This window comes from Carassius gibelio, chromosome B7 (genome assembly GCF_023724105.1).
Source record: "Carassius gibelio isolate Cgi1373 ecotype wild population from Czech Republic chromosome B7, carGib1.2-hapl.c, whole genome shotgun sequence".
In the NCBI taxonomy this organism is placed as follows: domain Eukaryota; kingdom Metazoa; phylum Chordata; class Actinopteri; order Cypriniformes; family Cyprinidae; genus Carassius; species Carassius gibelio.
In genome coordinates this window covers 35394261-35417218 of record NC_068402.1, presented here as the reverse complement: position 1 = coordinate 35417218, position 22958 = coordinate 35394261, and the positions used below count along the sequence as shown (strand labels likewise).

Genomic DNA, 22958 nt, shown 5'->3' with positions numbered 1-22958 from the left:
AACATGTAACGGCAGTAAGAAACATTGTGATATGTTGCCCCACTTTCACCTATTTCTCAAGACATAAGAAAGTTACACGGATAAAACAAAAAACATTGTTTACTGAAGATGTGAAATCTGTATTCTTTTTTTGTATACGTACATTCTATATTCACTGCTGATTTCTAAAGCCCTAATAAATACAGGAGCACCGGTATATTTTCATCATCCACACACATATTCATATTGTAATTTATTAGCCAGTAATGGCTTATGTTTCAACAATGGAATTTTTAATAATAAGCCTAAAAAAGTTGTTTTGCTCTTTTTATATGCTGTAATTTAATATGTCTATCAACTAAAGTCATAATAAATAACGATATATAAACATCAAAGTCTTAACTAAAAGCTTTTTTATTTCACTTAAATGCTGACCTTTTGATCTTTCTATTCAAAGAATCCTGAAAAAAAAATTACTTAACTGTTTTAAATAATAATAAAAAGTTTATTGAACAGCAAATCAGCATATTAGAATTACATTTGCTTGCTTAAAAATACATATAGGCCTATAAATATATATATATATATATATATATATATATATATATATATATATATATATATATATATATATATATATATATATATATATATATATGTATATATATATATATATATATATACACACACACACACACACACAAGTAGTGTGTGTGTATTATATGTGTATTATGTGTATTATATATATATATATATGAGTTACAATTAAAATAGACCGGAAGTAACACGACAGAGTACGTAGTTGTAACTTGTTGTATCTAGCCCCGTTCTCCATGTATATTACTGATGACGAAATGTCGTATAACCATTCATGTATTGACGGACCTAATGACATATTACAAAACGATAACTCGTAGAAAAACATCCTGTCGTAGTGATTTGTTGAGTAATCATCTGGACGCGTCTCTCTGGAGCTGTTTTGCGATGATTTACGTTCGTTGCGTTCTCATCTCGACATCGTTCGTCAGAGCTCCGGAGGTTTGCCAGGAACACAACCTTCTTCAGACTCCCCTCCTCTTCTTCACGCGCCTCTCCTTCGCTATAAAAGGCGCTGAGCTGCTTCCACAGAGTCAGTGCGAGTCACCAGCTGCCAAACAGAGTCCACTACTCACACTTGTTTGACTTTCAAGGAGCGTACTTCAGCCGCGAGACACAGCTGCAGCAACCTCTGGGAAAGCTCGTGCAGAAGACGAAACTAGGTAAGATGTGTCTCTGACAGTGTATTATAAGGGAGTTAAATCAATAATATGCATTGATTTACTGATGCATTAAGTCAATTAAATTGGATGTGCAGCATCAGGGGAGGAACAGCTTTCTTTTCTTTTTTCTTGGTAATGATCCATTGATAGAGTGTAGAAATGGTCATTAATTTGCAAATCAATTTGAGAGCAAGGTGCATTATGGGCATCATTTTGGACATTAGTTGCACTCACTATCATTTGGAAAATGTGCATGTTGTTGAACTGTCATGCTTCATCTTATTCCATTTCAAACTTTTAAAACCAACCAGCATTTAGCCATATAAAGTGCAGATGGACCACCTGGCAATGTTTTGGCTCGCTTTATGTGGACCAGGTGCCCGGCTGGCGTTTTCCTGGCTGCTTTGTCTGTCATGGTAGTATAAAATTCAGGAGAGAGATGAGACGGCACTGAATGTGAACTAGAAAGAGAGAGAGAGGGAGAAAGCGGCAGCTGGAATTGAAGGGATGTCTGTGTTTACTCAGACCGGTGTTGGATGTCAAGGCTCTGCAGAGAGAGGGAGAAATAATTACAGAGCCATGAGAGAAAGATTTGGATTATTGTAGGTCCATGACGTTTCTGGAGTTTAACGTTTGGCTGTTCTGCGGTTAGATGTGTGGTGGCCACTATTGTCTTTCACTAAATAACTCCAATTCACTTGCTCTTCGCTCCCCTTCTCACACAATTATTGATCCTGGATAATTCCATTCCCAGAGAATGTCAGTCCGGGATGGAGAAGGACCTGCTTTGATTAATGTGTGAATGGCACAGCTGCTGAGTGTGGATCTGTTCTGCTAATGAGTTATCCATTGTCACTGCAGGAAATGAATGAGTTTGATAAACCAAGTTGAGTTTATGGATAGATTGTGAACCTACAGAGATCAAACAGACCTGCTGGTCCATCAAACTGAACAATCGAATCGAAGGAGATCAGGCTTATGGTTCAATCTTTTGAGTAGTAAGAAAGATTACAATGGGGATTTGTGAGGCAATGATGGTATAATTGTTCAGTAATGAAGGGACCTTTGGCTTGACAATTGATTATGGCATATGTTACAATAAACATTATTCTAATTGGAGCACAAACTATTCTTTTTGGATCAATGTGGGCCACTTCAATTCCTTATTGTCAAGTGCTGCTCCAGTGAAGATAGATGGCAAATTCATCTAAACAACTAACGGCAATTCTGCAGGGAGTACAAAAAGGGTGAATTAAAAAAAGAATCCTGCAACGCCTATGATATTTCATCTCAATATCATAATAAACAAATGAGGACTTATGTTTTTCTTAAAGAAAATTCAGCTTATTTTAGGACCATTAAGATGTTTTCTCTGACTTTCTGACTTTATTATTATTATAAATTATAATAAAGTAAATTAATAAATTAAATAAGTAAATAATTTAGTTATTATAAATCATTAATTAATGTAGCATAGTTCTCATTGCTGCAATGTGGGGAAAAAATTGTATGACATCTGAATAATCATAATATTATCTGTTGTATTTGTAAATGTACTTTGTGGTGATATAAAAAACATGTATTTCAATATTTGTACTGTAACATAGTGATACATTATCTGATATTGCAGTAAAAATAACAACTTTAATTCATGGATAAAGTTATAGTTACATTTTTACGTGTTACATTAAAGATGATACACTAAGTTATGAACATTTAAATAAAAAAAAAAAACTGTATTTAATTATTTGTACTGTAAAAGTGACAATTTATTTTTTAGTTATTACAGTAAAGATAATCAGTACATTAATAAAGAAATTGTATTTCAATTATTTTACAGTAATGAAGTGATTCAGTTACATTTTTAGGTATTACATTAAAGATAATACAGATTTTAATTTATGCTAATTTAAAAACATTGTAGTTCAGTATTTTTTTACAGTAATAGTGAAACAATTACATTTTAATTATTAATTACTTTATGTTCATTTTATTTCAAAACATAATTTATTTTCACAGTAGTATAGTGACACAGTTAAGTTTTTAGGTATTAAAGAAAAGATAACCATTTTAGTTTATTCTAATTTAAATTGAAAACCTTTAGTATTTTTACTGCAGTAGTGATACAGTTAATATGATTAGGTAGTACAGTAAAATTAGAAAATGAATTCGGCAAGGGACATGCTCAGCTGTCATGAAAGCAGTATCCCAATTAATCTTGTTTTTCTTAAAATTGTGCTTGCTTTACACAAATGTCCTTATTTCAGGGTGAAATGTAACACATGTATTAGGATAAGCATTAAGTTTAAGCACAGAAGCAGTTGCAGCACTACATGGATGGATGCCTCTCATCTCATTCCAGAACAGCAACCCTCTATGATTGCTGTTATTGGATTCTGTTTGTGTTCATATGTTTGTGGTGTATGTTTAGTCAGGATGCAATAAGAGAGACTAATGAAACCAATGTAGCAGACTCCTATTTGAAGCACTGATTTCTCTTTGTGTGTAAACACATGGACGTGTGTTTACTCTCCAGCGTTTGTTCCGGCAACTTTCCCAATGCTTGTCCTCATGGAAACCATATTTCTTTCCAGATTTTTCAGAACAGAGCCCCGAAGACACACTCGCACAAGGCAGTCTACTGTAGTCCGGCCCTGAAAGCATCACTGCTGCCATGCACAGGCTCGTTTCCATTGCCCTGCTATTCCTGGGAGCCAGTTTGGCTGCTTCCCTCTTCCTTCCTGACTCGCTGGAGCTGAGGCAGATAATGCAACGCTACCAGGACGAGCTGGAGCCCAACGGCACAAAAGCTGATGCACCTTTACGCACTCGCAGAGCCATCAGGTGGTCAGACAGAGAGGAGATCCTGCAACTGCACAACAAGCTGAGAGGAGCAGTGCAACCGACTGCCTCCAACATGGAGTACATGGTGAGAATAGAACGCAGTTTGAGTCATTTTACACTCACAATCAAGGGAATAAAGTTATGTTGATTTCAAAGATGCTGAAGGAAAGTTTACGATGTGACAAGCTGAAAATTTCCGCACAAGATGGCAAATAAATAGAGAGAATTATTGATTGTAAATACAAAAATAATCATTCAATACCAAAAAGTACCGTATTTTCCGGACTATAAGTCGCACTTTCTTTCATAGTTTGGCTGGTCCTGCGACTTACAGTCAGGTGCGACTTATTTATCAAAATTAATTTGACATGAAGAAGAGAAATGAACCAAGAGACATGAACCAAGAGGAAATATTACAGTCTACAGCCGTGAGAGGGCGCTCTATGCTGCTCAGTTCTCCTGTACTCTACACTGAAGACATATAGCGTCCTCTCGCGGCTGTAGACGGTAATGTTTTCTCTTGGTTCTAAATAAATGCGACTTTTTAGTCCAGTGCAACTTATATGTTTTTTTCCTCATCATGACTTATTTTTGGACTGATGCGACTTATACTCAGGTGCGACTTATAGTCCGAAAAATACGGTATCAAATTCGATCTATTTAAAGATGCATTACTCTTTCCAATATTTTGTGTGTGCTATGTTTTCTTTTATGAAAAAGTACACTTTACTTTAGCATACCTACTTATTACGGAAAATAATATACATTAAAAGAATATACTTAAGTTAAATTAATGCAATGTTTTAGACACTTAAATACATGTTAATTGCAGTTAAATGAAATTGTAATATAGTTTAATTGATATTCTCTTGAAACGTGAATGTCAAGTATTTTAAAATATTTGTAATTACAAATTTGTAATGATGAAATTCCAATTTGTGCATTTAAAATGTATTTACTTTAAATGTAAAAATGAATAACGCACTACAGTTTAAATTCAAATCAAGTACTTTGCTTTAGTATGTTAGTCAACACATTAAATTATGAATACATGGTTTAAAATGCACTTTAAAATAACATTTTAATTTATTATTACATTATTACAAAGTGCACTTTTAAAAAGTGTACTTAAGTGTGTTAGGATACGGTAATGAAAGTATACTCTTTTTACACTTTACTCTCAAGTACGCTTTTATTTTATTAATGTTATCTGCAAATATAGCCTTTTTATTAAATACAATTAAGCGCCTTTCTTTTTCACCAGGTTTGTTATGCTTATTAGATTATCGCACTGTTAGCTTAGCAACATGCTAGCATTAGACTAATGGAATCAGTAGTTTGTCTAGTCTCCCAGTGCTGTCTATGAATAGTTAAATCAGTCAATTTTGAGGGTCAATTTCAGTTAGTATGCTGCTTTAGAAGGTAACTGTCTGTGTAGACAGTAAGACACTATTCCCTATTCAGTAAGTTTACTACTCATTTTCGTCTGAAGGCATTTTATCGACCACACATGTCGTTAACTGTACAAAACCAGCACTTGTTCCTCATTAGTGACCCTGATTTATACTAATTGCATATTGTGTTAGCAGCATTCAGTGTTTTTTTTCTGGTGCAGTAAATATCTTTAGGTTTGTGTAGGTGCCAAGTACTGGCTTCATTGGAAAAGACATTAAGTTTACAAGTGTAATCCTGCCAGCGTGGCGTGGTGCCTTTTTACTGTGGAGACAATTACACTGAGGTTTAGCCGCCTGCTGATGCTGGAACCATGACACTGACAGAGAACAGAGCCAAAGATTAGTGACATTACTGGACCAGAGATGAGGCTTCAGTAATGTGACAGAAACGGCAGATGTGCTGCCTTCATTTTCAAGTGCTGAAGGGATTCCCTTGTGAAGTACACTTTAGAATACATTCAAAAAGAGTACTAAATATGGAAAAGAAAATGCTTAACTGCGCACTGAATGTAATATTCTTGAAAACTTAGTTGCATGTTAATTGAAAATGCATAGTAGTTTAAATTAATATGAAATGCAGTTAGTTGAACTTAAGTGTTTTAACCCACTTAAGTGTTAACTTAAGATATATTTTAAATGTAACATATAATAACACTTTACTATTTAAATCAAGTGCTGTAATATGTCAGTCAACACATCAAAATGACACTTTTGACAAAAGATTATTAAAACATAATGATAATTTAAAAACTACTTTAAAGTAATACTTTTAATTTGACTATGACAAAAACCACTTAAGTGTGTTAAGAAACACGGCCATGAAAATGCACTCTATGTACACTTAAGTTCCCTTATATTTATTTATTTTTCTATGTAGACTTATGTTGCCTTTTATTTATTTATTTTTAAATATCCTTTTATGTTTTGAAGTACACTAAAAGTGCACATTCAGCACAACTAAGTGCACTTCATTATAGGTATAGTTATAGTTTATCCATTTTGTCATCATTTACTTGACCTGGCAAAAGCTCTTGGTTCAGTTGAGCATAACTGAATACACCTGCATCACTTTCACAAGTTTGAAGACCTCAATAGTATTCCATAGCAAAGCATTGTGGGAAATTGAGTTTTTGAGGAAATAACTTTTTTCCATAGGACTTTTTATAAGTAATCATAGGTGTACTAGGGACCTATAGACAGCACAGTCCTGCTTTATTGCTGTTCCTTTGCTTATGGTAATCAAACGTGAGTTTAATGTTGATGTAGTGAGTTTTTAGGGGAAAGATACAAAGAGAAAGGGCTTATGGTTAATGTACAGTAGTTGGGTTTATGCCTTTGAGAAAGACAGGATTCTACCACAAGCAGGGGTTTCAGAACCACTGCCAGGCCTCAGCGAACAAGTAAGGGTTTCAGAAATGTGGCTTGGTCCCAAACAGCACCTTCAGAACTGAGGTTAGAGAATGTGTGAGTGTTTGTACCCATCATGCAGTTGGAAATTTACTGAGAGTTCCTCGGAGGTGAAGGACACTGTTCTGTGGTGCAAAGTGAGTCCTCCCTACAGGTGGAGAAATAAGCTGGGAAATTTGGCACATTTAAGCCTGATTGCTGGGGATTTACTGTGGATGTGAGCCGAGCTCTGATGTGCATGCATGTAGCCAATATTTGAGTTGTATTGGACCAGATTCCCAGTCCAATAATGAAGATGAAGAGTCAGAGGAAGGCAAAGGGAATTATCTGGGAATAAAACTCTCCATGTTCAGTATTTTGTTAAAGTCTGTGTGTTCTGCTGGGAGTTTGATTTGGTTTGTGTGTGTAAAAACAGGTATGGGACGATGAACTGGAGAAGTCAGCAACCTACTGGGCAGAACAGTGTGAGTGGGAACATGGACCTAAAGATCTACTGATGTCCATCGGGCAGAACCTGGCAGTGCACTGGGGAAGGTATTAGCACAAACACATTTACTAAGACCACATCAATCGTACATGGTGTTAACATTGCCTTGGGAAACCATGGAAATATTTGGGAATTTTAAAACTGTGATTTCCACACCTAAAAATTTAGAAAATACATTTTGTTCCTCAAGGCAAAAAAAGTTATTAATTCAGATTTGGAGACATTTTCTTGTTGTATTTCTGACATTTTGTGTATTACAAATTATTTTGTGTAATACATTTGCTATTATGCATTTATCCCAATCCCCTTATGTTGCAGTAACTTTTAATACAATTTCACAGGGAAAAGGCTCCATTGTCTTTTGTCAGTAGTATAGGAACCCATGGCAATTTGTTTTTTGCATAATTTTCATTTTGCTAAATTGTCAATATAGCAGTATATGCAATATAGTTTCCCACAAGAAAACAGAACAGGTGGTGATTTCTTCTGAATTCGTAAAATGTGAAGTTATTTGTGCAATGATTGTTTGTTCAAAAAAACATAACCGTCAGTGGGGCAAAAGCAAGTTGTATGAAAATGCACAAATACTATCATATAAATTCATACGAAATAGCTGAAACATGCAAGTTCTGTCCAGATTTAAAATGTAACTCAGTAGTACCATAATGCATTACTTTCCCTGAAAAGTAACTAAGTAAGGTAATAGTTACTTTTTTAAGGAGTAACATACAATTGTAATGAATTACTTTTAAAAGTCATTTTCCCCAGCACCGTTTACATTGAATCAAAAGTATAAAGTTTATCAGTTCATGCATTCACTGGGAATTTAAATCCATCACCCTGCACTATTAGTACATTTTTACTTAAACTATATTATGGATAAGATAGCATTTAATCCACCACAAATTCACAAAAGTGATCCACAACCAATCACCCAGGTGAATTTCCTATTATTTTTTTAATCCTTATTCAGTAATCAAAATAAATGAAACCTGAATATACAAGTACATCTGACAAATCTTGACAAATGCTGCTCTTTAAGTTATTTCTCTTCTTCTTCTTCTCTTCTTGAATGAATGTAAATGCATTTTACATCTAAACCATTATTTATGTAAAGAGTGTGTGGCCTGATACAGTATTCATTATTTCATCTCTCTCCTGATAGGTACCGCTCTCCGGCCTACCATGTGCAGGCCTGGTACGATGAGGTGAAGGACTACACCTACCCTTACCCACATGAGTGTAACCCCTGGTGCCCTGAGCGCTGCTCTGGACCCATGTGCACACACTACACACAAGTGAGTGAGAAAAACCAGTTTGCTGACAGTTTACGAATAATTATCTCAGTGGGACTAAACAACATGACATTGTTTATGGTTTTTAACCTTGCGTGCGAAGCTGTGCACGTGCCAGCTAGCGTTTCTCCTCACCAGCAGAGTTTAATAAGTTGCATGTGTGGCCTGCATTAAAATAGAAATGCGTTTGAAAGCAGCATGTGGACCACTGGTGTTCATTAACCTCACACAATAACAGTGTCAGTGTCATGTAACACATAATGGTCCCAAAATGTATTTAGACATCCTGAACTTAAAAATAGGTGAATGCCATTGTATCACATTACAAAATATCAAATCAAGTGGTAATTAAAGAAAGGTAGCACAACATTTTTTGACATGTATGAATAAAAAGTATTTAATATTATTGAATAATATGCCAAATTAAGGAGAAAAAATATTTTAATATTTCCTGGATGAAAAAGATCTTGATTTGCATGTTGACGTTGACAGATTTTTTTTATTTTTAGGTAAACTTTCACTTTAAGTGATGTTCTTTAGCTTGAGGAACAATTCTCACTTTTAACTTACTATTAACTATGACTTTTGCCTCAATAAACTGCTAATTTGCTGCTTATTAATAGATGGTAAAGTAGTTGTTATGTTTACGTATGAGGTGGATTAAGAATATGGGCATGCAGAATAAGACATTAATATGTGCTTTGTAAGTACTAAAAACAGCAAATATGCTAGTAATAAGCATTAGTAATTTGCATAATATGCTAATAAGCAACTAGTTAATAGTGTGAATTGGTCCCTAAACTAAAGTGTAGAATACTGATTAGGGCCACTTTAGGTAAACACTAGTAACCCATGGATTTTTGTGGTTCTTTTTTTTTTATGGTTTTTGAAAAAGTAATGTGGATACTGTCAAAACATATCGAACATGCCAGATCAAACAGATGCAATGCACAAAGAAAAGGAGAGCAGGAACGAGAGACCAAACAAAGTTCAAGAGAGATGACAACAGAGAAAATTGAGGACAAAAGGAAGGGTTGAGCAATAGCCTCACGTCCTATCCGACTTTACTTTATCGCTGGGATGAGTTTGTGAAAATACACATTCACTCAGCTCTGAAAGCAGGTCACAAGCATCTGGAAGCCGTTCCTAGACTCCTAAATCATTTTCCTGTTTGACCCGAATTCCTTTGAAGATGCAGAACGCAGAGTTGTAGGGGATCTGCGCCAAATCTGTGCCGCGATTCCCTCGTTTCCCTCCTCTCTCATCTGCTGTACGTGGGATAACAGGTCTTGGAGGCCCCATGATCTTCTCGGTGCCAGACGATCCCTCAGGGTTAAGCTTGAGTTTGTGTATTTTGAGACTGATTAGTTTGCTATATCACTGTCCCATGGCCAACACCGTCTGCGGCCTCTGCAGAGGAAATGCATTCCTGAGGGAGCATTGAGACGTGCTCCCTCGATCGTGTTCTGCAAGGTTAGATGCAAACCCACTACAGTTTAACAGTATGTTCGAAAAAAAAAAGTCTGAGTAAGCACTTCCCTTTCATTTCTCAGTGAAATTGTTTGGCTCGTGCTGCAGGGCTGCACTCGGTGAACCATGTTGTGTTTAAGCGAATCCGTGAGGGCCTTGACCACAACCCAGTGGGCTGCACGCAGACATTGCTTTGTTTGTGTGGATAAGAGTGGATGAAGGGAAGTTTTTCAGGAAACTGGCCAGGTCACACTTGAGGTGCTTCTCCTTCAACCCTACAGGGTAGAATGAAAGAGGACAGTCTCTATTCACGGCCCGCGTGGCCCCATCAATCTACCGCTGCGGCACCAGAATGGAGACCACTTCCTGCTGGGGAACACTTCCTCCACAGAGGGGAGGCGATATTGATGTCTTTTTCATGGTTTCGACCACAACAGCAAATGGACCTGCTTCCATCTTCCATGCATGCAAAAATAAATTAATTCTCTATCACTTTATCTAAGGTGTCTTACTTTGGTCAAACCTGCAAATAAGGAAGTTCAAATAGCACAGTTGCATCAACAAATGTGTTTTTTACATCAGTTTTGCATTTGTTGACACTATCGGGTAGGTTTAGGGTTGGTATTGGTGTAGGGGTTATTTCTAACACAATAAAGCATTAACTTTTAGCGACTCTTCCTGGATATTTGAAATCTGAACCACCACAGTACGTACAGTACCTGAAGCAACGTATTTAAAACACAGCAATCTGTGCCAGTATAAACATAATAAAAATGCACCATGGTCACATTTTGAACTTGTGTTTAAGCACCACTCACTGGACATTTCACTTTGTGTTATGTATTTATAAGCGTGCATTTCCAATGAGTCCGGGTTGCAAAAGAACCTATAGATTTGGCTTGGGTCCACTGTCATTGTATTGGTTTATGGGATGTTTATCCTGATGAAAAATATAACTATAAGATTGCATCGAAAAGAAAAAACATACTTGTATCCACATTCAAGATGACTTACATGTCAGTATTTATGAACAAAACCATTATGCTGAGTATAAGTAAGCGCCTTAGCAGACACCTTTAACAAAAGCATATTTCTCTTCATTTACAGCTGGTTTGGGCCACGACCAACCGTGTCGGCTGTGCTGTTCACACGTGTCCGCGTATTAACGTATGGGGAGAAATCTGGGAGAACGCCGTCTATCTCGTCTGCAACTACTCACCCAAGTAAGAGCAGCTCTTTCTGCTGACGTTTATTCACTGAAAACCAGATGGCTAATTACTGTTACTGCTGATGAGTCTATTGAATGAAGCTTTCATACAGCAAAGGTTCCATGCTTTAAAACATGGAAGCTATAAGCAAAGATCCAAGTAAATGGAGAGTTTTAGTAAAAGGAAAACATGTGCAGAATATGCTATACTTTTCCAAGCTAATGATTTAATTTGGCAGCTGGGAATTGTTTTCCTAAATCAGTCTCGAGATCCGTGAGAGTATGTGATAGTGTGTTTTGAGTGCTCAGTCAAATGTGCAGATTTTACAGTCGTTTCCAAACTCATGCTGAACCCGTGCCCTATTTCTAGGGGGAACTGGATCGGGGAAGCCCCTTACCAACAAGGCGTACCCTGTTCCCAGTGCCCACCAAGCTATGGAGGAAACTGCAGAGACAGACTCTGCTACAAGGGTGAGTGCTCATAGATGAATGATTACTAAGTTATAACTCACAGAAGTCTAATTTTTTGTTTTTTTGTTCATTTGATTTTAGGAGACCCTGAACGTCACGAGTCTCCAGATATGAATGAGGTGGAGATGCCGCAGGAGCCCGTTCAGCCTCGGACGACTCCAACTAAACCTCAACCCAAACCCTATTTCCCCCAAAAACCTGCAAATGCCAATCCTTCCTCAACCAGGACTACAAGAACTACCTATCTAGGTTATTGTCAATAACATTACTTGATATAATAATAAAAAAATAACTATTTACAAATCATAAAAAACTATTAATTATTATAATTTATAATTTTAAATTATTTGTATATATATATATATATATATATATATATATATATATATAGTATAGGCATTTTCAGAATTGTACAATTATTTGAATGTAGCTTTGGTAATAACGTGTACTAAAAGATTTAACATTTCTACTATTTTATCTTTCAGCACAAAACATTAAGTGTGAGACTAAAATGAGGGACAAATGTAAAGGAGCAGCCTGCAACAGGTCAGTGTAAAATAATTTGATATTTCTTTAAAGATTTGAAGATACGTTAAGTTCAGCCAATTTTACTGGTGATTTTATTTTGTAGGTACAACTGCCCGGCGAACTGCTTAAATAAGAAGGGGAAAGTGTGGGGAACACTCTACTATGATGTTGTAAGTTATACTTCGAGATTACTCATGGTCCTGTTTGGCGGGTGATGTTAGATTAATTTATTAATTCCGTTTTTTCTACTATTATTTTAGCAATCGAGTATTTGTCGTGCTGCTATCCACTATGGAATAATCGACAACAATGGAGGCCTTGTGGATGTTACAAGAAAAGACAATTTCCCATTCTTTGTAAAGGCAACCAAGAATGGTGTAGAGTCATTAAGGTAGTCTAAACGTTAGGATCCACTGAATTCAGTTTGTCCACATTTCACTGTCTACATGGGAGATAGTCAATCAAATCTGCATTGTTTGATTTTCTTTTCAGTAAATACAAACCTGGCAATGCATTTACAGTGTCGAGAGTGGAAGGTGAGCATTTTAATAGTCTGCTTAATCTTCATAAATATACATTTCAAAGAAAAACATTTAGCAAATTAGATAGAGATATTCTTAAATCCTACTTAAGTTGGTCAAAAACACGAGAATGATGAACTAATTGCATTTTATATCAATTTAAACTACATTTAAACATGCAGTTAAGTCCCCTGAAATATTGGATTTATTTCCCCCTTTATTTTATTTCAATAATAATTCCTCTTTTCAAAAGTATGCTAAGTATGTATTATTATTTAAATGCAAGTATTCTCATTGATATTTGTTGTTTTTCAGCATGCAATCGGTGTGTTAATTAAAGCTACTCAAATGGCTGGCAAATCATCTTTAGAATCATGTATTTTTTCCCCTTCTTTAGAGCAAACTATAGACTGCTACACAACAGTGGCTGAGATTTGTCCCTTCAAGGCATCCACCTCTCACTGTCCAAGGTAGCGTTCAGTGTTTTGAAATATTCATCATTTACACTCCAATATCAGATCAGTTGTATGTACTTTCCTTGTCGTAATGTAATGTACCTTACCAGTTTCTCCTCTATCTCATCAGAGTCTTCTGCCCAGCTAATTGCATAAACGAACCTTCATATTGGGCTCCAGTGGTTGGCAGCAACATCTACGGAGATGTGAGTACCTGCTTTAGTCCGGAGGCATCTGTACAGGGCTAAGAGATTAGAAATGAAGGAGAACAGACATTCGTGGTCAGGCACTTACGAGTGCTAAAGTGAGCGTGCTGCTCTTGTGGTGAGAGTCGACTGCAGGAATTGTCTGTGTGAGTCTAAAGGGAGTTTTCGGCGAAGGTGGCCTCCATTGTCACCACTAATTTCTCTCGCAGAGTGTATACTGACCGCAGAGCAGCAGCTGGGAGAGCTGACTCATGCATGCCTGAGGTCAGGACTTAGCCTTACTGACCACTTAACTGTTAAAAGAACAGCTGGCTGTGTAACGTCATTATTGCAGAATTTCTTTATTAATTTATTAATCAAAATTATGACACTAATGCATTTGATAGCCCCTAAAGAAGTGCACTTAATTGTATTTTAACTAAATTGCTTTTAAAAGTCTTTACTTGCAGATAAAATATTCCTAATTAAATAAAAGGTCACTTAAGTATACTTAAAGGGTAAGTTTACCCAAATAGCAAAATTATGTCATTAATAACTCACCCTCATGTCGTTCCAAACCCGTGAGACCTCCGTTTATCTTAGGAACACAGTTTAAGATATTTTAGATTTAGTCCGAGAGCTCTCAGTCCCTCCATTGAAGCTGTGTGTACGGTATACTGTCCATGTCCAGAAAGGTAAGAAAAACATCATCAAAGTAGTCCATGTGACATCAGAGGGTCAGCTAGAATTTTTGAAGCATTGAAAATACATTTTGGTCCAAAAATAGCAAAAACGACGACTTTATTCAGCATTGTCTTCTCTTCCGTGTCTGTTGTAAGACAGTTAAAAACAAAGCAGTTTGTGATATCCGGTTCGCGAACGAATCACTCAATGTAACCGGATCTTTTTGAACCAGTTCACCAAATCAAACTGAATCTTTTTAAACGGTTCGTGTCTCAAATAAGCATTAATCCACAAATGACTTAAGCTGTTAACTTTTTAATGTGGCTGACACTCCCTCTGAGTTCAAACAAACCAATATCCCGGAGTAATTCATTTACTCAAACAGTACACTGACTGAACTGCTGTGAAGAGAGAACTGAAGATGAACACCGAGCCGAATCAGATAACGAACAATAGACTGACTCATCTGTACTTTGTAATGTTAACCTCAGTATTACTTTTAATGTCAGTATATTTTTAAATCCGCTAAACTGCAACGACATCATTGCACATGTGTAATTTAAAATAAATTTAAATGCACAACATACCGATATCAATGGAAATTACATTAAAGTATATTTAAAGTCTATTTTAGTGTAACATAAATACTTCAGCAGTAACTTTAACCATATTTCAAAGATAATAGAAGTAATTTTAAAATCACATAAAAAGATGTACTTAATTGGGTCCAAAAAGCACTCTACGCTTAAGCTTATCACATTTAATATAAATGTAAACTATAAAACATTTTCATTCAATTGCACTTAACATGCCATTAAGAATCTGAAAGTATTAAATTCAGTTTGCGCTTAAGTATATTCTTTTGAAGCATGTAATTTCTGTAATAAGTACCCCCTTTTTTCTTTCTTTTTATTTTACGATATGCTAAAGTGTGCATCTTTTCCAAATGAAAAAGGTAAATAAAAAAAAGGAAATAGTGTCAATAACTACTATGTCATTCCAACCCTGTATAATGTTTTCTTCCATTTAACACAAAAAGGAACTTTTGAAGAATATTCCAATATAATGAATGATGACTATTCATTCATCCAAATCACTCTGCATAATTTATGTGCGAGACAGATCAAACTTTAAGTTGTTATTCACTGATAATCTTCAGCAGGCTCTTTAGCGAGATGCCAAATGCTGTGAACTCCAATTTGTGAATGAATCATTCAGAAATGGATCTGCTGGATTCATTGCAAAGCCCTGAATCAAACTGTAAGTTTAAAGTACAACTGAAATCAAAATTTACCGTATTTACTTAGTTTCCCTAAATTGATCATTTTGTGGTGAACAATTCATCCATGCAATCCACACACAAAAAAATTTGGCTTCGTAATTTTTAATCAAAATTTGAAAATGCCCCTCCCCTCTGCATTGGAGGACCTCCCCTGATGACGTAGGTTTGACGGTTTGGGTGTCTGCTTAGCGTCCGTAAACACGCTCTTCCAACCTGTGTGTTTGCGAGCAGTGAAAGGAGAGATGGCGAGAAGGTGCATTTTTGCTTGTGGCACTCACAAAACACTTCTCCCATTCCCAAAAATTTTGAGAGGCCACCGATGTGCTCGAAGCACCTCACGCGCGAATGCTTCAAAAATAGGACAGAACACGAAATGGGGTTTGCTAGATATCTGTCGTTAACAGATAACGCGGTCGCGTCAGTGTACACCATTGGTACCTCACAAAGTTTGACGGTAAGTGGAACTAGCTACAACAAAACTCTTGAGACGTTAAACATCATTTAGGGCTGCCAACATAACTTTTCTAGATCCAATCAGTAGCTAGTTGGAATATAAAGCCACGCCCACTATTGTTCCTCATTTAGTGTTCCGTTTCTCTCAGAAATATGTCACAACACTGGAGAAAAGTCGTTTGCAACTTCCAGTTCACGCGGTCTTTCATTTACATCAATAAAATGGTCAGTCTTCAGTTATTTCTTAACTAAAATCAGGATAGCTCCTCCAATATGTCTTTTTCTCAGAGATCTAGTCTGGAATGGCCTGGTTGTGTAGTAGTGTGTGAACTCAAATGAACTTATTGCCTTTTGGCCCTTTTGGCTTGTTACAACCACATTCCTGTGTAAAAGCTGAGCGTCTGCATAGCTGGCCTCAGATCAGAGCACGCTTTCCAGCAAGCATTAATTAAACCTCATTATTCAGTGGTTTGGACTTGGTAATTTGTGAAGGTAGTCTTTGTTTTAAAGTGTACTTATACTCAACGCATGAGCAATTGGATGAGTATTATAAGATAGCGACACACAGATGTACTTTCGTCACTTCCATCACTTTTCATTACTAAATGGTTTTGTGGACAGAAGCAGACAGGATTTAACCTTTTTCCAGGTTTAAATAATAAAAGCTGAAGGTACATGCAGTTCCAGAGGCTTTACGCACACTAAGCTTCTCTGAAGCCAGGCGTCTGGCCAACTTGCCTTTTCGGGAGCTCTTGAGCTCTGGTCTTGCTCTTGTGCGTGCCATAGACATCGAAGTGATGTCATATGTCTAGGCTTCTTTAGACTGTTTACATCTCAAGGACTGTGGAATTGAGCGTGGAAAACATAGTTGTATGGTGCTATGGACAGTGTCATTATTACTGTTGCTCACTTACGACCAGTCGTGTATAAAGAACCTGAAAATCTTACCAGATAATTACTTTGGTAGAAGTTGAAACAATACATTAAGCCTATTTATGCATCTGTAACTGCAGGTTAAATTCATCCATGTCCCCTCTGATATGATATATATATATATATATTTATATATATATATATTTATATATATATATATATATATATATATATATATATATATATATATATATATATATATATATATATATATATATATATATATATATATATATATATATATATATATAAATGTAAACAGCTTGAGTAGCAAGATTGTGTTCAGTTTTAACTATTTCTTTCATTTTATATTTTTGGGGGAGAATAAGAAGCACTTCATCCAGTACTTAGTGTCTTTCATTCCAACATAAGAAAACATTTCTGGAATCTGCATCTGAAATTGCATTTAACCAACAGTTTATGTATCTCAGAGGGGTCATGGATGAATTTAACCTGCAGTTACAGATGCATAAATAGGCTTAATGTATTGCTTTCAACATAAAACGTTGAATGCTGATATTTGAAATAATTGAAAACGTGGGAAATTAAAACCGCCGGTAGATTACAGCTAGTGAATGTTAATGAGTGAGTCATTGAGATTGAACCGATTCATTGAAACAGCTGATTCATTCAGAAAAAAAGCATTTGACCGTGTTAATGAATGAAGCACTGAATCATTTATTTAACCGATTCATTCAAAAAGCTGATTCATTCAATGAGTAAACACCGTCCATTGCTCAGAGATGTAAAACGGTGCTGTGATCTTTGTTTGGAAATACTTTCGTTGGCAAAATTGAGCAAAAACAAACAATATTATGTTTAAAATGTAAGTCACTTATTGCTTAACTGAACTTGTATAAAATGATTATTAAATGTGTTCATGCATCTACAGAAAAACGGTACTCTTTGTGTGATATGGATTAAGTTAACTAGGCCTGCATTAAATTATATAAATATAAAAAGCATACAAAATAATTATTGCCATCTACAATTTAGAATGCCTGGAATTTTGAGTTTTAATATACTAATAAATTAGTATATTAAACAAAACTTACCATATTATCGCATATGATGCTGTATCACAAACCCCAGCCTTGACTTGAGTGGAAAAGTTCAATCATCTGCGGTTGAGTGCGGCGTGCACTTGTTTGTACATGAGCAAAAGTGTTTTTAGGAGTCTAACTTGCAAACACCAGCCCAATGATTCGTCAAACTTGCAAACCTGCACCTTTCCTGCAGTCTGTATTCTTCTGACTATTTTGTAGTAAGTAACGAATATACTTATGGGAAATGAATCAGAGTAAAAGGATACATTTTAAAGTAAAAGTTGCCTGAGATATAAAAACTACAAATACTCCCAAAAAATACTTAAGTAATGTAACAAAGTATTTTTTTTTTACTTCGTTACATCACAACACTGCTTATGACTTATTTTTGCCCTGATTACAGTCTGGAGGGGTTGAGTGTATTTTTTTAAATAAAGGTTGAAATATGCTTTTGCAGTGTATTTCAGCCTTTAGGGATTCATGTCATGTGGTGTAACCATCAATTTATTTATTAATCTAAATTTAAAACAAATATTATGATTTATTAATTTCTAAATATTATCTTTTTGGGGAAGTCACACCACATGACATTTTTCAACCTGAATTAACCTTGCTTTGTCACAAAGAGGTCAAATTACTTTATATAATTTACTGTTTTATTTTTTTTTTACTGTTTTATTACTTTTTTATTACTGAGCATCAAAAATATTTTATTTTCTAAGAATTAAGGATAAAAGATTACACCAAACTACCAAAATATAAATGTGGAAAAATGAATTTCATTTCAGAAATTCAAAGCATACCTATCATAGAACAGATTTATATGTGGCATTGTATGTAAAATTAAACTTTTACAAATGAAAAGAAAGAAAAAAGGAGTATAATGTAATGAAAGAAAGAAAAATAAGAGTAAAAATCATTTAATTTACCCAAAAAGTGTAGTTTGCTCACCAAGGCTGCATTTATTTGATTAAAGATACAGTAAAACAGTAATTTTGAGAAATATTATTACGATTTAAAATAAGTCTAGCTTTTATTGTAATATATTTTAAGCTGTAATTTATTCCTGTGATGCAAAGCTGAATTTTCAGCACTGTTACTTCAGTCTTCAGTGTCACATGATCCCTCAAATCATTCAAAAACTGTTTATTAATAATAAATAACTATGCACCAGTAGTAAATGCAGGGTAAGCATATGGTGCATCTTTCAAAAACATAAAAAAAATCTTTATTATATTTTGATTGGTAGTGTATATTCTACATAACATAAAAGTTTGTGTTTTGAGGAAGCATGATATAAATCTCCCAGCATGAAGGTCAATGAACGCTGGCATGTGGATTAAAGAATACGCTTTTGTCTCCTCGTGTCCAGGGCTCCAGTATCTGCCGAGCAGCTATCCACTCCGGGGTGATCAAAGCCAGCGGCGGCTATGTGGACCTCCTGGCTCTGGATAAGAGGAAAAGCTACACCGGGACCTTGAAGAATGGCATCCAGTCTGAGAGGTACACGTCCTCTGCTCTCGATTCCTCCCTTCACATTCTCTCAGTAACTCAATTCAGTGGTCAGAAGCCATGATGGACCAAATCTGGCTGTGGCATGTTAGTGGTTGAAGAGTGATAGTGTGGTTTCTCGTTGAGGATGGACCACACAGGAGCTCTTTGCTTACTCTCCAATCCAAAGTGTAATGAAATCTAACGCTTGAATCAAACACCATCATTGAAGGAATCGATCCTGGCCTCTCAAATGCTTGCCCGGCCTTGACTGGTCTATAGACTGAGCATAGTAAAGCCATTTACTGACAGCTTGGATAGATTTCCTACTCATATGATGCAATCTAGGGGAAATGAGGGGCAGCCAGTTGTGTGAAGTGGAACTTTGCTTTATTAACAGGGAAGTATTCACATGCTCTCTACATTAACACTGGATGGAAATACTGTTGGTGTCTGACTCAGTCAAGGATAATTACAGCACATCAGATGCCAACAAAGCAACCAATACACCACCATCTGAAGGCCAGTCCATTTCTAAATAAATGAAAAGGCCAAGAGCAGTAGTCAGTAATGAATGCTGGAAGAAATCTGAATGAAACCGTGGCACTAGATTAGCGCTGAGTCAGTGTTAATGTCATGCTTTCCAAAGCTAATCTAAAGCGTGTACACAAATCATTAACGTCGAATAGAGAGTAATGATACTCCTTGTGTAAAGAAGACGGTGTGACCCAAAGCTGAATCCCTATTGTTTCCTTTCTGACGGACTCTTAACTGTATTAAATAAGCATTGTAGTCTACTTCAAATCTTAAAAGTATATGTTTTTTAAATTTGTACTTGTAGATAATATAATATTAATTAAACATAAGGCCACTTGAGATATAAATTGTACTTTAGCTACAAATGTCAAATTAAAAGTTCTATTTTAGAGTGCATGCTATATATATATATATATATATATATATATATATATATATATATATATATATATATATATATATATATATATATATATATATATATAATTTTTATATTTTTCCACATATTTAATCATGCTTTATAAAAGTACACTTATTTTTAAGTGTTGACTATCACACTAAAGCACAAGAAACATGCTTTAAAAATAAGTTTCATTATTTAATATTACATTTAAAGTTCATATATTTTAAATGTAGTAAACAAATGTGCAATTATAAAATATAAAAGTCCTACTTATGTGGATCAAAATACCACTCCACAAGTTTAAAGTTGCATTTAATATCAATTTAATTGGAATAATTTTCATTAAATTGCAATTAAGTGTCTGAAAACATAAAAAGAAGATACTTTAGTGTGGAATGAATGCAATTTAGATCTTTTTCATAAAGAGCTGTTCATAATGTGGCAAATGTGTGTGTTTTAAATAGTTTGTTAATTGTTTCTTTCTCTTTTTTTTTCTCACAGTAAAACCAATACAGAAGGCGGTTCGTTCCGTGTCTTCGCTGTTAGAGAGTGAGAAGGCACTGACGAGACACAAAAGATCACAGATTTACTCTTGAAAGTCAGGACATATCAAATGAAATGTAACTTTTGGACGAACGAGACATTTACAGAAGACCAAAGGATCTGTCAAAGTCTGCTAGCTCAGTCCATGGGCTTCCAAAGGTTTTATATACAATAGTGAACAATATTTTTGACCACACATGCAACTCTTAACTAAATACAGTGTGGTAGAAATGGTATTTTAACAGCGATGCTGGTTTTAATCGTTGTTGTTGTTTTTTAGATTCAAGTAAGTCAGTTTTTATTATATTCTATTAGTCTTGAATACAAGCAAATTCTCTAATTTCCATACAAAATGCATATTGATTTACACTGTATTTAATCTGTACAGATATGTTGTTGATTTATTAGGCTTGTTTCGTGTTTCTCATCTTTTTTGCCTTATTTCCTAAATCATTTTTGGAAGCCGGAGCTGGAACAGGGTGTAATCTTCACGAGGAATCACAAAATTACAAACATAATATGAAAATATAGTTCTGAGCTCAGAGCTCAAGTTACATCTGTCTCAAAAGTTGGTTCTCTATTGTTAAAATCTATTTCTCGATGAGGAAAATTAGTGGGGTTTTTACTCCTGGAAATTTTTGCGCTCTACAATAGTAGTTGAGTGTGTACAGTGCAGTAGGGGCGATTTATTGGACCTGAAGTGGGCAAACAAATGCTTCACAGAGAAATGGCAAAGAAACAGAGGCAAACCTCCAAGCAAAAGAAACCTTTCCTTCATAATGCATGCGAGCCTTCCAGAGTCAACAGTACTCAGACATTATGGTAAAGGTGCACAAACATTGAAACAATGTTCAATCCCAGGAGGATTCACAGTCACCGAGTGCATGTTTAGGCTCATCTTTCATTATGGTACCTTCATTTTTGTTATTTATTATTATGCCTCCTTTAACCCCTGCTCAGAACTGCAAATTCTGTGGAACAGATCCAAATATTTATGAATGCAGCACATGATATGTGCTCACATGAGAATCAATCGTCTGTCAGCGTCTAACATATTCCTGTTTGGTTAAATGCTATACAAATCCCAGAGCTTGTCATTACTGCCAAAAGCGATTTCATTAGAAGTTGAGCTTTATTTTTATTTTGCACGAAATGAAACTCAAGTGCGCCGTGCTGACTGAACATCAGTTTATTTAAACCACTTTATACTGCAATGTAATAAAAAGGTACTTGCGCTAAAAGCAATGCCTCTGATGGGAAAGAGACTGTTGTATATTCTTCTTATCTCAATGCATATCTCTTAGTTCGTGTTCAAGAGTCCAGGATTTAGACTTAATGTTGACGTTCAGATGAAATAAGGGCCGTGGAGCACAATAATCCCTTTAAAGGCTTCCGTTTTGCTGCTTTTAACTTTTTTTTTTTATCTACTTTTATTTTCTTTGTAACTTTCTTGAATTATTACCTCAGTCTTGTTGCAGCGTTTAGATTTTTTTGATATCTTGAGTTTGATTTTTTTTTAAGGGACATCATAAATGTTTGTACAGTACAATGGTTTGTGTAAATATTCAGATTTGTGCTTTGTTTTCAAGTCTGTATTGTAAAAGTATAAAAGTGTATGCCATCTGGGCCTTTTTAAAGCCAGAGGATAATTGTTTTTGCACAAATGTAAAATTATAAAGACTATAAAAAATATGAAAAAACTGTCTTTTGTCAATATGTATTTACGTTACTGGGTTTTATACTGTCCAATAAACAGGACATCTTTATTTTATTTTGTGAAATCAAAACCATATCAAATACTCCCCTAGACCACCCAAGCACTAGTCGACTCTTTGTGCATCATTTATTTCAGTGAATAAAGAGTAGTAGGAGTATACAGATATCTCAAAATAAATTATTTAGACTTCAGTCAGGGTCATCAGTGGATGCATTTTATGTTATAAAATTAATTCTTGGTACAAATACCTTAAAGCAAGTACTTTTTGGAAGAGAGATACCCTAAACTAGGCCCGTCCAAATCTGGG

General features: G+C 35.3%; 1 protein-coding gene across 1 annotated transcript; it reads left to right on the top strand.

The window, feature by feature from the left end:
* Positions 1 to 1002: 1002 nt before the first annotated feature.
* LOC127961339 (cysteine-rich secretory protein LCCL domain-containing 2) lies at positions 1003 to 22705 on the top strand. Its single transcript, XM_052560416.1, has 15 exons — positions 1003 to 1238; positions 3833 to 4167; positions 7359 to 7477; positions 8596 to 8728; positions 11303 to 11418; positions 11773 to 11873; positions 11955 to 12122; positions 12359 to 12419; positions 12505 to 12571; positions 12662 to 12792; positions 12894 to 12937; positions 13320 to 13392; positions 13508 to 13583; positions 19333 to 19463; positions 20893 to 22705. Exons 2-15 carry the CDS (start codon positions 3913 to 3915, stop codon positions 20942 to 20944), a joined length of 1527 nt encoding a protein of 508 aa, XP_052416376.1. The 5' UTR covers positions 1003 to 1238; positions 3833 to 3912; the 3' UTR covers positions 20945 to 22705.
* The last annotated feature ends 253 nt before the right edge of the window (positions 22706 to 22958 follow it).

Excerpts from the sequence above, each read along its gene's own strand:
- LOC127961339 (XM_052560416.1), top strand. The coding sequence starts at position 3,913 with ATGCACAGGCTCGTTTCCATTGCCCTGCTATTCCTGGGAGCCAGTTTG. Across the intron at positions 12,123-12,358 it reads TACAAGAACTACCTATCTAG|CACAAAACATTAAGTGTGAG; the intron begins GTTATTGTCAAT and ends TTTATCTTTCAG. Across the intron at positions 12,793-12,893 it reads AATGGTGTAGAGTCATTAAG|TAAATACAAACCTGGCAATG; the intron begins GTAGTCTAAACG and ends TTTTCTTTTCAG.